General features: G+C 47.7%; 1 protein-coding gene across 1 annotated transcript in view; it reads right to left on the reverse strand.

The window, feature by feature from the left end:
* Window positions 1–607: 607 nt before the first annotated feature.
* Window positions 608–16281, reverse strand: part of RGSL1 (regulator of G-protein signaling like 1) — a 38294-nt gene continuing 22620 nt past the window's right edge. The window contains exons 16-23 of the mRNA XM_015569890.1: window positions 13705–13876; window positions 10555–10693; window positions 10225–10349; window positions 9286–9359; window positions 5942–6034; window positions 4867–4936; window positions 3847–4015; window positions 608–966 (exon numbers count right to left, since the gene is read on the reverse strand). Of these exons, the coding sequence (XP_015425376.1) occupies window positions 3979–4015; window positions 4867–4936; window positions 5942–6034; window positions 9286–9359; window positions 10225–10349; window positions 10555–10693; window positions 13705–13876 (710 nt within the window). The 3' untranslated portion in view covers window positions 608–966; window positions 3847–3978. The remainder of the gene's footprint in view (window positions 967–3846; window positions 4016–4866; window positions 4937–5941; window positions 6035–9285; window positions 9360–10224; window positions 10350–10554; window positions 10694–13704; window positions 13877–16281) is intronic.

Consider the following 16281-nt stretch of genomic DNA (forward strand, 5'->3'; position numbering starts at 1 on the left):
TCAGGAATTGAATAGATTTGTGGGTATCCTGGCCACTCAACCCCCATGAATCATGTATCTTGTTGGAGGAAACGCATTCAGAATTTCCCCAGGAATTAGCTGTTCAACTACACCCCTACTGGTCTAGTGCTTTCTTCATGCTGTGGGAAGGTTTAGAGAAGAGGTGGAAAGAAGAGCAGCCGCTAATGTCCCTGGTCCCATGCCATGCACGTGGCCTATGTTATCTCATTAGTCTCCAAACAACCCGATGCGATGCGGTAGATAGTCTCATCTCCATTTCACAAGGGTGATAGGACTCAGGGAGGTTCAGTCATTCGCTGATGATCACCAAGTCACTAGAGATTAAAGATGGGATTGCACACCAATCTGCCTCATGGAAAACTTGGCTCCGAAGGAAAGGCAGCAGGGCCTCCTGGCCTGCACTCTGTGGGTCAGGAGAGGGCCCCTGTGTCAATGTCTCTGAATGAGACCGACTGGCCCTTGGACTTGATCCAGGATGGGGAGTAAATGTTTCTAATCTCTTAAATTGAAAATAGCCTGTGGATCCCAAGAAATTGCATACTGTTGCTTGTGCCCTTCTCTTAAAGAAGAGGACAGGAGGCCTCCGGACTGTGAATGTGGACATGCTTTATTCTAATTAATGATCTGCAGCCCCGGTTGAGGTGTGGGGATGGGGACGAGCACCCCGAGCTGCACACAAGCTGCCCCCGCCTCTGGGGTGACACTTGGATCAGTTGGAGGCACTCAAAATGAGGGGCAGGCGTCTTTTCATACTTCTGTAGAAAGAGGGGCGATCTCATGTCACTCCCTGACACACGAAACTGAAAAGGCTCCTGAAGGTGGAAGGCAGGTCTCGCTCAGTCTCTCTGGTTTTGTTTTCCTCTACCTCTTTCTGTCACTCTTTGGTCTGAATGGGTCGTGTGAGCTTCCCGAGAAACCAGAAAGTTCTTCAAGCATCCAGAATGACTGGAACAAAAACAAATTGCATAAGGACAATTTGGTACTTCTTCTTTCTTGGGCTAGTCACAGCTGTCTTTGATTGCTGATTTGATTGTCTGGCAAACTACACTGTCTAATGACTGTGAAGCCAGCATAACTGATGGTAAGGTCAGTGCAGATACACATTGCAAATTCTGTTTTCTCCACTACACCCCTGGCATCTAGCACAGTTCACTTGCTCATGCTGTCAGTGTGTATTCATGGGGCGACTCTCATCTGCATGTCACTGTGGTCGGTGTTGGAGGTACAAAGAAAAATAGGCAAAGGACTTGTATGCATGCATATAAGCATAACCAATGGACATAAGATAATGGGGGTTAGGGGAAGCTAGGGGACTGTCAAGGGCGGGGGGGGGAGGGGGAAGGACACATATGTAATACCCTTTGTAATACTTTAAGCAATAAAAAAGAAAAGAAAAGAAAAATAGGATGTGGTCTCAGCCCTACTAAGTCTATAGTCTAGTACAGCGGTTCTCAACCTGTGGGTCGCGACCCCCTTGGAGGTCAAACGACCCTTTACAGGGGTCGCCTAAGACCATCCTGCATATCAGATATTTACATGACGATTCATAACAGTAGCAACATTACAGTTATGAAGTAGCAACGAAAATCATTTAATGGTTGGGTCACAACATGAGGAACTGTATTTAAAGGGCCAGAAGGTTGAGAACCACTGGTCTAGTAGGTGATGCACATGCACACACAGGTGTCTCCAAAGAGGGGACAAATACGTTGCAGAGACAATGAGGAGATGGTGGGAGGAGAGAGGAGACCACTAGGAGGTGTCACCGCTGTGCTGTCTCTTCTCACCAGGCGGAGAAGAAAGGGCAGGGCATTCGGAGGATGGAATGCATGAGTGGGCGAGATAAAAGATGAATCTGGAAACCTAGACTGGACCACATTGTCAATGGTCTTATATATGCCACTAAGGAGTTGAGGCTTTTGCAAACAGGCAAAGAAAGGCCAGTAAGGACACCAAACCTCAGCACTATAACTGTAAAGGCCGAATTCTGCCAATAACCTGAATGAGTAAGGAAAGGGAACCACCCCGAGAGCCCCCTAAAAGGAATGTAGTCCTGCCAATGACCTTGACATTATCCCCTGCTTCCCAGGTTAGACTTCTGACCTGCAGAACTGTAAGATAGTCCATTTGTGTTGTTTTAAGGCACTAAGATTTGGGCAATTGTTTGTGGCAGCAACAGAAAACGAATACAGGGCCCAGAGTAGGCCAGCTTCTTTCCTTCCGTCCATGGCCTATTCTGCAGATGCCTGTGGCTCCTATGGGTCTATTATTGGGGTTCTCTTCTTCCCCTCCCATATTTTCCGTCTAAGGTAGACTTAGGGCCTAAATATAATTTCAAGGGGAAAGAAAAAGCTTAAAGCAAAGGTTGCAAGTTTCGTTGAACCTGCTTAATATTACAAAATTTTAAACTTTCTCGTTCTTTCTTTTCCCCTTTTCATTCTCTCCCTCCATCCTTTCCTCCTTCCTCCTTTCTTTTCTTTTCCTTCCTTCTTTCACCCCCCTTCCTACCTCCCTCTGCCTCTTCTTCCCTTGCTCTCTTCCTCCCTTCCTTTTTCTTTCTAAGTAAGCAGCTCTGGCAACTGTGGCTTGGCTGGCTGGCTGGCTGGAGCTGTCACTGTCCCCTATGAGATAGGTTCTCCAGTTTGCCAGTCTCTACCACTCCGTTCTCTCTCACGGGTTGCTTTTCTCATGTGTATTACCCGTCCGCATTTTAGAGGTGACTGGTTCTGTGACGCTAGCCTAAATCTGGTGTTAGAACATGCTAGACCTGGGATCGCTGAGGGGAGATGGTGTAAGAAACCAAAGGAAGCAATCAGCGGGCTCCAAGAGCAGAACGTCTTTCTATTCATGGTGGTCCTACTAAGTGTCGTGAGGCCTCCAGTCCTGTCCGCCTCTGGTCTTCCTGACCTGTCACCATCCATCACAGCCTCACCCACACGCTCTTACAGTCTCTCCCTGTGAGCCCTGTGTCAACATTGCAACATCTTTCATCCTTGGGAAAAGTCTAGGAGCTAAAGGACATCCGCCTGGCAGGAAAGGTCGGCTGGAAGCCCGAACAGATTCCCCAATAAACGTTCTAGTCTTTCCTTGTCTTACAACCCAGGGAGTCAACACGCCAACCTCTCCTTGGCCTCTGGGGGTAAGCCCTTCACAGCATGCTATCGTCTTCCTCCTAATTATCTTCAAACAGCAGAACATGGGCCTCGTCACTCTAAACTATGATCATAATTAGGCCATTAGGCCAACATTTATCTAAAGAGTCTCTTTATCTATCAATTGGCAAATGAACAGACCCCCGGGGAAGAACGATCCCTTTTGTGCATCGGAAGCTGCATCCATGGTGAGCACGGAGTGAGAAGCAGCAGTGGGTGCTCTAGTCCAGACTCTGCAGTTACTGCCTCGTGATGTTGGGAGAAAGTCACTTACCTCCTGTGTGTGCCGGTTTCTCCAGCTGTTTAAAAATGAGTGGTTTCTGACACAGTTACCCACAGGGTTCTGAGGATTTGCTGAGACAGTGGCCAGGAGTCACTGTCCAAATGGGAGATCCTAGCACTCGAAGACCCCCATCTGTCTAATAAAACAGCACCTTGCTTCCTGGTGTGCTTCATGCCATCTCCACACACTTGTCTCAGGATTCTTAAACGACCTGGAGTCAGGGATTCTCCAGGCCACGTGGCTGCAAAGCGAGATGAAAACCCGGGTCTCCTGACCCCAAGAGTAGGGTGTTCCGTCATACGTCCATGGGGGAAAGACCGTCTCTGCCAGGCCCCCCAGGATCAGAGGGGGCAGAGGTGCTTCTGCTCACGCTCTCTGCCCACATCTTACCCACTGACGTCACCCCACGGATCTTTCCAGGGCAGAGGGTGCCAGGGCATTTCTTTTCTGACCAGAAAAGGTTCTGTCAGTGCCAGGAAGCTTCTGAGAGATGATGCGTCTCTGTTGGGGGGCCCGGCTAGATTACTTCTTCTCCTTTTTGATGCCAGATGGTTTTTTTCTGAAGGAAGAGAGAAGAATGGCTGGTTAGCGCAATGGAGATGAGGTGTTGGCACTCTCTGCGATGGCAACAGCTTAAACCCAAACCCTTTGCCTTCAGGAGAGGGCCCCTCCCATTCTTACTCTCACCATCCTCCCCAAGGGCTTGTAACCTCTGAAGACAGGCAATGCCTTTCTGAGCAAAGAGCTCCCAAGTGCCTGGCTTGTCTTCCAGGCACCAGCGCTGGCCCATGATACCTGGGGAGCTCCAAGCCCCACTGGCCTTGCAGCAGGTCTGAGAAGGTAGAATGGCTGGTGAGGAGGCAAGGCCCGCCCGCCATTCAGAGAGCCTGCTGTCTGTAACCTTGACTTTCAAGCAGCTCTTTGGCACTGGTTTCTATGACCCCCTGGGGACTCCCCCAGAGCCTTAATTTAGCATCAGCCCCACGTTGATGCTCTTACAGAAGCGAGGATGAATCAGATTGTGACAGGCTCAAATCCTTTCTGCTCCTATCGCCAATCTCCTGCCAAGCAGAACAGCTCCTCTTTCTTTCCCATCTTAGGTCCTTCTCCCGGAGCACTGGTCTATTGGGGGAGCTAATAAAAGGCCACTTGGGTTGCTCTTCCTCCAGCAATGGTGTTCTACTGGAAGCTGGATCAAGGCTTCAACTTCCTCGAGGGCCTGTCCTAATGGAGGTGGGTGAGGACACCCCAGGCCTCTCTGGAAGCGGCAAGCTCAACTTCTTGGTTCTATATGCCAAGGGGTGTCAGGAGGTGGAGCTAGGTCTCTGGGAAGTTTCTCCCCCGTCTCCCATGGTGCACTTGGACAGAGAAGCCCAGCACCAAAGAAGAGGACTTCCAGCTGGTGCCTACCCTAAGACAGGAAACAGCTGCATGGAGGAGACGGTATGTCCTGTCTGGGTCAGGTTGCTTGTCGATGAAGCTAAAGACAAATGCAGAGAAAAACTGCATCAGAACTCAGGGCAGAGGCCCTCCCTGGAGGCCAGCCAGCCAGGGAGGCATCCCAGGACCAGAGAAGGAGTTGGGAAAGTGATGAAGCAGCAACGCTCCAGGGACAGTCAGGAGACCTGGGTTGGATGCTACAGTTTTTGGGTTTTTTTTTGTCCTAGGAGACATTTCATCTGGGTGCACAGATCATGAGCTCAACCTCACTGACCCGGGGAAGTAAAACAAGGAGCTGAGGCCAGATAAGCTCTAGAAACACCAAACTTTTAGGGCAGTTTGGGCCCTATGGCTCCTGGGCAGTGTTCCATAATCACCTCCCCACTAAGCAATGAGGGGACATTTCAGAGAAGCAGAACCTCCAACATGGAAAGAGAAGCTGCCGATGGGCAGAAAGGAAAGGTTTGTTGGGAAAGACCATGTGAGAACCAAGGCAGTTTTCCTGGGATTGACTCCGAACGGCTGGAGATGGGAAAGGGAAAGGATATGACATGGACCCAAGATGGGAGTCTAGGACCGGAGTGCCCATTACAGGGATAAGGAGATCAGTAGCAGAAGCCTCCAGGAAGCAGGAGGTATGGGCTAAAGTGCCATTGAAGCAGCAGGTGCTCTGAGAGGGAGGGGAAAGTAGCAAGTGGGACATCATCATCACTGTTTCTTAATGAAGATGACACAGCATGCCTGGAAATGGGCAGAGGAGCCAGCAGAAATATCGGGAAGCTTCAGCTACTGCCTTTAAAGGGCTATAAAAGATATGATTATTCTAATGAGAGCTGGCATGGGGCCCTGGCAGGATAGTTAGGAGACCCGCTTCTCACTCCATCCTCACCACTCACAAGCTGTGTGATCCTGAGCAAGTCATTTCATAATTTGGGGGCCTCAGTCTCCTCCTGGCCAATAAGGAGATGGGCCAAGCTGGCCTTAAGGTCACCCTCTCATTGAGTAGTGGGCTTTTGATATCCATGGGGTTCCAACTCCAACTCACAATTCTGGACTGAACTTGCTATTGCATCTCGCTGCTGAGGCCGCAACCACTCGATACCTCTGAGCAAGGAGAATCTTAAGATGGCATGTTCTCCTGGGGAGGCAAGAGGGGGAGCATTGAAAGCCTTCATAGCAATACCCAACAAAAGAAAGCATTCCAAGTAAGCAAGAAAGCTCCTGTTTAACACTCCTGGGATTACAGGATGCTAGCGATAGAACATTTTCTAAATCCAAATGTCTGTATCTTAGATCAGGGGTCCGAGGCCTCAAGAGGGAAAGCGAGAGTCTCAAGATGCCTCAGCTCCTACAGGATGACTTTCCGGGCCTAGAACCCAAGTGGCCTGACCCCTTAATGCAGGGCGTCCTGCCGACCCCCTTCTGACTTCTGACATCAGAAAAGATGTAGGGATTTACTTCCGTGGAGCGCATCTCCTATGCCCTCGGAGTGAGCATCACTGGCCCACCCTGCCTGCCCACCTCCCTCTCCTTTTCCTTTTGCTGTCGCCTCCTCTCTCCCTACCCTCATGCTCATCCTACATAAGCCCTTGCACCTGCAGGAACATTGTCGCCCATACACTGAAAAGATAGCCAATTGGTGTCTGCGGATGTGGCATTCCACAGGGCAGAGACCAGGAGGGGGCGCCGGCCTCCTGGACCACAGGGTGGCTGCAGCCAGGGACAAAGATAATTTGTTTCCTCCTGAGGTGAGGGCACCTCTCCAGGGGTCCACGGGGCAGGACCAGGGCTCTGTAGCCAGAGTTGTTCCCCAGAGATGGATTTAAGTCTCCAGGGCCCCAAAGAAAGGGGTGGCACGTTTGTGTGTGGGCTCTAGGGTCGGGGCAGGAGTGAGCATCTGGGGAAAGGAACACGAGCATCAGCAGGTAGGAGCTGAAACAGCGTGCCCAGCTCCATCCTGGGAGGGCCGGCTGCTGTTTTTAAAACTCCTGTCCTATCCCCACATGTTGTTCTGCAGCTGGTACTGTCCCCAGGTGCACAGAACTTTGGTTCCCAGAACTTTCCACCCAGCCCTGCCTGCCCTTGCCAGGTACTGCCCTGTGCACCCTCCTCCCTCTCTCTAAAATGCCCCTTCGCTCAAGTACTGATCTCAGCGCATGTATTGGGAAAGGGACTGAGCTAAACTGCTCTGTGAAAAGAAAACAGGTGTATGTGTGTCTTCAAACACAGTTACCTATAAATATATGAATAACATAACATAAATACTATATGAATAATATGATTAACAATATATTAATAATATGTAAATCTCTCAAAATCACAGCACCCAGAGATACTCTTATTAACACTCTATTTCTAAGTTGTTCCCCATGTTTTCATAAAAATCATACATGTGCATAAAGATCTAAATGCATATAAAATCATACTCTACATCCACATCTCCATTTTCTCACTTAACACTATAACCGTTTTCACCCAGAGATACTCTTATTAACACTCCTTTTAAGCTATTCCCCATGTTTTCATAAAAATCATACATATGCATAAAGATCTATATGCATATATATATATAGAGAGAGAGAGAGTCACCACAATAAAATCATACTCTATATCCAGATCTCCATTTTCTCACTTAACACTATAACCGTTTATGGAGCTCCATGTCCCCACCACGGAGGCTGTGAACCGTGTGCCCAGAGGCACCCTGGGAGGTAATGCCGGGGAGCCGCCCATGGGGTGGGTGGGGGACCTTCCTGCCAGCACCGATCGCCACAGATAACAGACTTGAATGCTTCTCCGTGGGCCCAGTAATGAGATGCCCATCCCACCAGCAAACACCCTGCTCCTGCCTCAGTGTGCTACCTGGCTCAGCGAGGGGCCAGGACAGGCAGGATGCTGGGACTTCCTTCTGGGACCTCCAGTGAATGGAGTCTAGAAAGGACCTGCTGTTCCCCACCCTGGTGTACCCCACCCTGGTGTGTTCCCCTGAACATCAGACTCTCAGATCCCATCTAACTCCACCTGGTGCAGCCAGAGCATCTGGCTGGCCTCCCCCAGGTCCCGATGAACGACCCCTAGTTGGCATCCTGTCCCTTACTGAGGACCTGGACCCCCTCTCCTCATTCCCACAGTCCTGCCCTGGAGGAAAGCCTGGCTCCTCTCAGGAGCTCAGACTTGCACACGCACTACAACCTGAGAACGGCCGCTCCCTGGAAGCCCTCACAACGCTCCCCAGCTCTCCCTCCTTGGCCCTGAGCCCTGGCTCTCCCCAGCCTGTCCGGAGAGTGGAGCCCTTGGAGGTGTCTTGGCTTTCTTTTCTCTCCTGCTTTGGCTCTGGTGGTCTTGACTGCTGCCCTCCTTCCTCCTCCCCAAGGCACATTCCACCCAATCACAGTGGGTTTCTCCCATTCCACTTGCTAAACTGGGTCTCCCTCCAGTCATGGACCTCCCAATACGCCAAGGATGCATTCTTTTAAAAAAATATTTTCTTCTTGATTTCTCAGAGGAAGGGAGAGGGAGAGAGAGAGATAGAAACATCAACGATGAGAGAGAATGGTTGATTGGCTGCTTCCTGCATGCCCCACACTGGGGTTTGAGCCTGCAACCTGGGCATGTGCCCTGACTGGGAATCAAACCATGACCTTCTGGTTCATAGGCCAATGCTCAACCAGTGGCTGGGCCGAGGATGCATTCTTTATGGTGCTTGAGAGACCAAGATTCCTGGTTTTTAACCCACTTACCAAGGCCCTGAACCACTCTGAACCTCAGTTCCCTCATCTATAAAATAGAGACAATAATACTTTCATCACCCACCTCACGGGGTTGTTGAGAGGTTCACCTGAGATAACAGATGTGGACACGGTTGTAGGATATAAAAATCTTCATAAATATATAGGAAAGCGAGTAAAGAACCAGCTGCCTGAGGATCAGGACTCGAGCCTCCCTGAGGCACCCCTGTACTTCGTTAACAGGATGCTGGAGCGCTGACTCCAGACAGAGCGGCGAACACCCCCAGGGGTTGCTGATCCCCCAGGAAGCTTCGGGACCCATTTGCATTTAGTCCTGGTTAGCAGGCGGAGAATTCAGTCTAGACGTGAGTGCTAGATAACAACTGGTGCTCAGAAGGCTCAACTGGTTATCTTGACCTTAGATTTTTTAAAAAATTTATTTCAATCTTGTATTGCATAATTTATCTTAGGAATTTAAAATGGAAGGTTGGTGGTTGGTAAGCCACCTTAACTTCTATTTTAAGAAAGTAACTTGTGTGTGAGGGGGGATGGGGAGGGGAAAGGGAAACCCCTAAGAGCTGGAATCACAATAATAATCTAAACATCCCAAACTAGCCTGGTCTGGGGCCACTTCAGCCAGTTGTCCTGTAGTCTCTATCACCCAGGGTGTTGCCATTCACGATGTGGAGGTGTGGGCTGGGGCCATGGTGAACCACAGGCCAGGTGAGTAACCAGCTGGTAGAATTTAGGGGACAGGTTAGGAACCAGGGGGCCCTGGTCACATTTGTTCCGTGGATTTTGTCTTTCTTCCAGTTTCATTTCTGGCCTTCCCAGCTTCTTCCCCAGGTTTTAGGTTTGAGTTGGTAGCCACCTTTCCTACTTTAACCTGGGAGATAGGACCTAAGAACTTGAATTTCTAGCTTCTCTAGAAAATGGAAATATCTAGCAACTGAGCCCCTACTGGTAATTATGGGATGTGGGCATAGCAGAGGCAAACTCTCCTGGCTCCCTGCCCCCAGGAGGCTCCCTGCGCATGGGGACAGTGTGTCAGCCTTGACAGGCTGCTCCCAAGTAGCTGTGGTCCGTGTCACCCTGAGGTGAGGAGCCCACGCCGAACACACCCTAAGAGCCTGCTATTCCTTTCCACTCCCCATTCCACCCAGGGAGTGTCGGGAGCCAGGCGTCCCGGTCCCCAGTCTCACTGGGCGTCCCATCCTCTAACTCAGTGCTCAGCGTGAGCGTGTGAGGGACAAAGCGTAGTGAGCAGGAGGGGACACACAACTGGAGCAGAGAGCTATGGGAAGACAGGAGACTTTCTAGCACAGTGGTTCTCAACCTTCCTAACGCCACGGCCCTTTAATACAGTTCCTCAGGTTGTGGTGACCCCCAATTTCATTGTTACAAATTGAACATCATTAAAGCATAGTGATGCATCACAAAAACAATATGTAATTATATATGTGTTTTCGGATGGTCTTAGGCAACCCCTGTGAAAGGGTCGTTCGACCCCCAAAGGGGTCGCGACCCACAGGTTGAGAACCGCTGCTCTAGCAAGTCAAGTGTTTCCCTGACCTGGGGAGGGGAGGGGTGACAGTTCTACCTTTTCCAGAAGTACATAATGACGGGGAAGAGAGACACGATGGCCCCGTGAAAGATGTTCCGATCCAGGCGGCCCTCGGCAATGGCAGAGATGATGGCATCCCTCTGGGTCTCAGTGATGTTCACCTACCCGCAGAGTGGGAGCCCGTCACTGGCAGAAAACCTCTCTTGGGCCCCACAACCTTGAAGATGCCCCCTCCCCAGAGGGCAGAAGCTTTTCTGGGGGCTGCTAGGTCAAGGATATCCGGCCGACCCAGGACTCAGCTTTCAGGGTTTTTGTGGGAAAATGCTCCTTGGGACAAGGCCAGAGAGGAGCGGGGGTCCCCCTTACCCTCAGCCTCGGAGGGACCTCGGACTGCAGGTAGAGCTTTAGGATGATGTTGATCTTGGACTTCATGAGGATCACGTCATTCTCGTTATAGGCCCAGCTGACTTGAAGCACATGAGCGGAGCTCACCAAATCGTTAAACCTAAAGAGAGGCAGGAAGTAGGAAATCAGCCAAGAGGGAAGCGGTGGCGACTGAGGGCAGCCAGCCCACACCTATTTTTGGTCTAAAAGAGAGGGGGCCAAATCCTGGCCAGGTTGTGACTTCATTCATTCAGTCACAATCCATCTATCGGCAAACAGGAATTGAGTGCCTTCCACATGTCAGATGACATGCTAAGTCCTTCCTCAAGTGCATGTCTTCATCACTAACTCCTTTATTAACCCCATCCTCCCGTCCTTACCCATCAGGCCCTCTGCCTGCTTCGAGGGCTAAGTGCTATCTTGCTCTTTCTTTCCCCTCCTGTGCTGACCCTCTCACAATTACCACCAGTCTCTGAAGCAACATATTCCTTTTATTAATTTTTTTTTTTTTACTATTGTAAGATATACATAACATAAAATGTACCAGTTTAACTGTTTTTGCAGTGGCATGAAGTACGTCCAACATGGTTGTGTGATCCTCACCACCATCACCTCCAGAGCTTTCTCATCTTCCCAAACTAAAACTCCTTGCCCATTAAACACTGTCCCATTCGCCACCTCCCCCAGCCCCTGGCAGCCACCACTCTACTTTCTGTCTCCTAGCAACATACGCTTTCAGTGACCCTCACATATTTGTCAGTTACACCTTATGTTGATGTAAGCACACAGCTGACTTCTCCCAGGCCATTTAAAATTGTAACAATTTAAAGTCTTCCTAATAGTAGAACACCAGGTTTTCCCATATCCATTCCATTCATGTATTCAGACAAGGAATATTTTAATTCAGGGTTTCTGCTGTGCCAGACACAGTTCCAGGAGCAGGGACTCAGCAGGGACTTATCAGGGAATAAAATAAACAAAGGCCGGCTTTCCAGGAGCTCATAGTCAATGAAGGAAGAAGACGGACAAGTGAATAGGTGATTAATGAAATATCCAGAAGTTATGAAGACAGAAAAAGGGCATGATTTAATTGGGAAGGGAGCATGCACTGAGACGGAACAATGAGAAAAAGACAGTCATGTGAAGCCAGCTTGGTGGGCGGGGAAGGGCAGAGGTGGGGGCGGAGCCTCTGAGCTGGAGCCTGGGGCAAGTGGTTGGTGAAGGGCAGGAGCTGAGCTCTGAGATGCAAGGGGGTATATCCTGCTTGCATAAAGCCATTTAGGCCATGGGAGGAGGTTTGGACTTGATTCCCGTGGAAATAGGAAGCCGCTGGGTCATTTGGGGCAGGAGGGTGCTCTAATCTGGTTGACACTGTTCACAAGCTCTCTGGTTGCTGTGTAGCCAACAAGTGAGAAAGCAGAGCGGGAATTGGAGAGGCAGACGGGAGGCTGTTCACCCGGACTGGTATTCCTTTCTGTTCCCCACTCACCTCTCCCTTATACAGATTTTTTAAAAAAAAATTCTCACTAACCCCCTCCTCATTCTTCAAACTTCAGCTTAGGTGACTTGTCTGCCATGAAACCACACCCGCGGGCTCAGCTGTCTAAATGCACTTCCTGACTCTACCATAGCATCACACGTCCTAACTTGGTGTCCTTCTGGCCATCCCTCTCTCTGTGGGATCGTGGAGGACGGAGAGCATGTCTTATTTGTACTTTGTGGATCTCCAATGCCAAATCCAGAGCCAAGAATAATCAAGCAATCTATAGGTGTTTGTGGAACTGGGCCTGGTCCCTCCCCGAAGTGCAGTGGAAAAGCTCTTAACTCTAATTGATGCTCCGCGCTTCCGAAAAACACAGCGGCAAGTTGACTCCATACGCTGCTGGTACCTTCCTTGTACAAGCTCACACTTTCCCCGCTAGCCAAGACAGGCATTTACTGGAAGTTCTTCGTGCTTCTTCCCAAATATTCTTGCCTATTGTACTTGTTACTATAATTCATCATTTATGAAAACTAACAAAATACAAACGTGAAAATAAAGGTATTCGTTGTTTCTGTGAAAACAGATTGGAATGCTTTGGAATATTCCAATAAAGGTCGAGTTGCTTTTTAAAAAATTGCTATGGAGTTAGGTATAGCAAGGCGATTACGAACATGTAAAAGGTAAGTATAAAAATCCGGAAGGCTTAAGTTGCTTTGCAGTAACCTTTAAGTTCTTGCTCCACTTTATTTATTTATTTTAGTATATTTTATTGAGTTTTTTACAGAGAGGAAGGGAGAGGGGTAGAGAGTCAGATACGTCGATGAGAGATAAACATCAATCAGCTGCCTCCTGCACACCCCCCACTGGGGATGCGCCCACAACCCAGGCACATGCCCCTGACCAGAATGGAACCTGGGACCCCTCAGTCCGCAGGCCGATGCTCCATCCACTGAGCCAAACCGGTTAGGGCTCTTGCTGCACTTTGACAAGAGAACAATTTTTAGAATTAGTAGATAGCATTATAGGCATAGTATATACAAGAAAAATATGTGAGCCCCCAATTAGTGGAATGGCTTTGGCTTTACATCAAAAGTTTGGCAGCTGAGTGAATGCACATTTATATGTTTTAACTTAAAAATATCTGTTAATTGTCATATACACACCACCTTCATTATTATAGTTCCTTGCTTTAACTAAAGAACTTCTGGTCCAGCCCTGACCGGGTAGCTCAGTTGGTTAGAGCGTTGTCCCAATACTCCAAGGTTGTAGGTTCGATCTCTGATCAGGGCATATACAAGAGTCATCCAATGAATGTTTAACTAAGTGGAACAATAAATCAATATTTTTTTCTCTCTCTCAAATCAATAAATTAAAAAAAAATAACTATTAGTCCAATACATAAGAGGATTTCTATCATATTACTAAATAATAGAACAAAAGGGTTCCACATCCCAGGTATAAGTAAGTGCATTTCAATATTTGGAACTCCAGAATATTAAAGAGCTTTCAGGATGAAAAAGGAAAAAATGGTGGAAATTGATACAGTGACAGCATTCAGTGAGGTTTTCACAGAAATCACTGTGCCAGTCTTTGCCAGGAGGCACTAAGCATGAAAAGCCACAAGGGGGAAGGCGAGATGGGAAACTTACCTCTCCATTTCAGAAAAGAAATATAAATCACTGAGGGCAAAGTTGACAGTGATAACCCTGTGGCCAAATATACGGCGCTTCATCAAGATTATATCTCCATTCTCGTCTGCACTCCGGACATTTGAGTGATGTGGGGATGGGCGTGCTGGTACATTTGGTGATGCAGGGTAATCTGAAAAAGAAAGCGGAAGGAATTAACATCTAGCTTGAGCAAGTCCCTCTTAAGCCTGAAGCCTTCAATCTGGGCATAATTAAAGTGAAAGACGACGGACACACCTTTGGGCCTACTGAAATAGTGACTGCCTCCCATTGGGTTCGACCTTTCACTTGGACTTGAAGGACTGCTGGAAAAGCCATCCGCTCAGATGGCATGACAACATACATACCAAAAAGAAATCAACCACGTATTGAAAGGCGCCTTCCTGATGCTGGTGTAATAGAGATAGGAGCGCACTGTAATTATGCCCATCCCTAGCAGGGCTGCAGAAACTGAACACTGCAGAGGTGACCTTCAAAGTACAGTGTGTGGTTCTGATGCTGCTTATTCGAGGTTCATCAGGGAAGTAGTTTAGAAGTAAACTAGGAAAGAAGCACAAAGGAAAAGCCAAAACAGGAAGGGTAAAGAAGTTAAATAAGAAGCAGAGGGTAGGAAGCTAGAGTAGAAACATGACAGGAATGAATAGAGGAGAAGATCCTTCAAGGTTTGGGTTGTGTGTCAGAAAACCAAGGCAGTTATTTTAGCAAGTCTCTTGATGAGGATATATTCAAAGAAACCCACTCATAGGGATTCAGGGCTTAGGAGAGAACAGTGTTGGGCTGGATCTGACAAGTAGGCCCTAGTTCATTGCCTGGCTGGGTTTACCAGTAAGCAGCTGTCTAGTCCTAGTGGGATTTGTTCTGATGGAAGCGTGACTACAATATTCAGTAAATACCTCTCACTTTCTGTGTCCCAGACACTGTGCTAGGTCCTAGGGTTACAAAGCATAAGGTCTCTCCCGACTATCTTACAGTCTCTCTTTCTCTGTCTTTGAGACTTGCATTTGAAGGGAAAAAGAGTTTGAATAACAGTGGAAATTGATATGATCGTCAGGGATTTTAGGAAAGAGCGTGCCAAATCCACCCAAGAAATATGGATGCAGGGGCAGGTTGACAAGTCTTCTCTGGTACGGGTTGGGCAGATGTGATCTGTATTATTTGCCTATTTCTATAACAAATGCTCCCACCATGGTTGATTTCAATCTATCAATGGTTTGTCAACCAGCTCACAAAATACCTAAATGCTTAACAATTGGCTTTCAACTGGGCTAAGGTCATAACGGTGGATTTTTTTTTTTTTTTAAGCAAGAGCCAATTATATGCTGGCTACAGGAAAAACACTTTCAATGTAAGGCTTTAAATAGGTCATAAGGAAAGGAATGGAAAAAGTCACATAGGCTAACACTAATAAAATGTGATAGTGGCTATTTTAATATCAGGCAAAGTACATTGCAGAGAAAAGAATATTACTCAGGATAAAGAAGGTCCTTTCATAATGAGAAATGGGTCAATCAATTGGAGGACATAATTCTGGAAAAGACTGTAGTGGTGGACCACTGGTCGGGCAGATCTCCTGTGGAGGTGCAGGAGCGTCTTTTTCTTGGGCTCCCATACAATGCTGGGGATGTAGGAAGTCAAAAGAAGGTGAAACTGGACTTCCTACATCCTGGGCATAAGAGGTTGAATTGATTTTACTTAAAAGAAGGAACAAAAGAGCTAGAACTAATTTTTTAAAATATGTTTTTATTGATTTTTTAGAGAGAGAGGAAGGAAAAGGGGGAGAGAGAGTAACATTGATGTGAGAGAGAAACATGGATCTGCTGCCTCCTGCATGCCCTCTATTGGGGATCAAGCATGTCCCCTGACAGGGAATTGAACTGGTGACCTTTCGGGGCATGGGTCGATGCTCATCCAACTGGGCCACACCGGCCACGACTAGGACTATTCTTAAACCCTAAATGTTTGGTTGTGAAGCAGTCCATAAGACACACATACAAAAACTTTTTGCAAGCTAGGAAATACAATAATAATACTACAATTCCAATAGAAAGATAGACAAAGGACATGTAAACAGTTCAAAAAGAATACAAATGACCAATAAATTAAGGTGCTCAAATACTAAAAAAATGTACATAAGAATTGTACATTGTTTTTCATCTACCAGACTGCCAATTTCTAAAAAAATGTATAAGAGCCCATGTGGGTGATAATGTGGCCTTCATTTATACTCTTGGTGAGAGTTTAATTAGTGCAGTGATTTTAGAAGGCCACAACTGAACTATTTTTTAACAATTTACCATTACTTCCATTTTTAACCCCTTCCCCGGCAGAAACGTGTATTTCTATGCTGCCTGCCTAACTCACTCATCTCTGAAACTCAACCTTATGTCATTTTTGGTACGTTTCTCTCCTGATCCTCCTCCTGGACTAATTAGGGTCTCCCTGCAATCATCAATAGGATCACTCATCACAATGTATAATAATAAAAGTATAATATGCTAATTAGACTAGACAGCTGAACAACCTTCTGGATGTCATTAC

The sequence above is a fragment of the Myotis davidii genome, unplaced genomic scaffold (assembly GCF_000327345.1).
Source record: "Myotis davidii unplaced genomic scaffold, ASM32734v1 scaffold591, whole genome shotgun sequence".
NCBI classification, from domain to species: Eukaryota; Metazoa; Chordata; class Mammalia; order Chiroptera; family Vespertilionidae; genus Myotis; species Myotis davidii.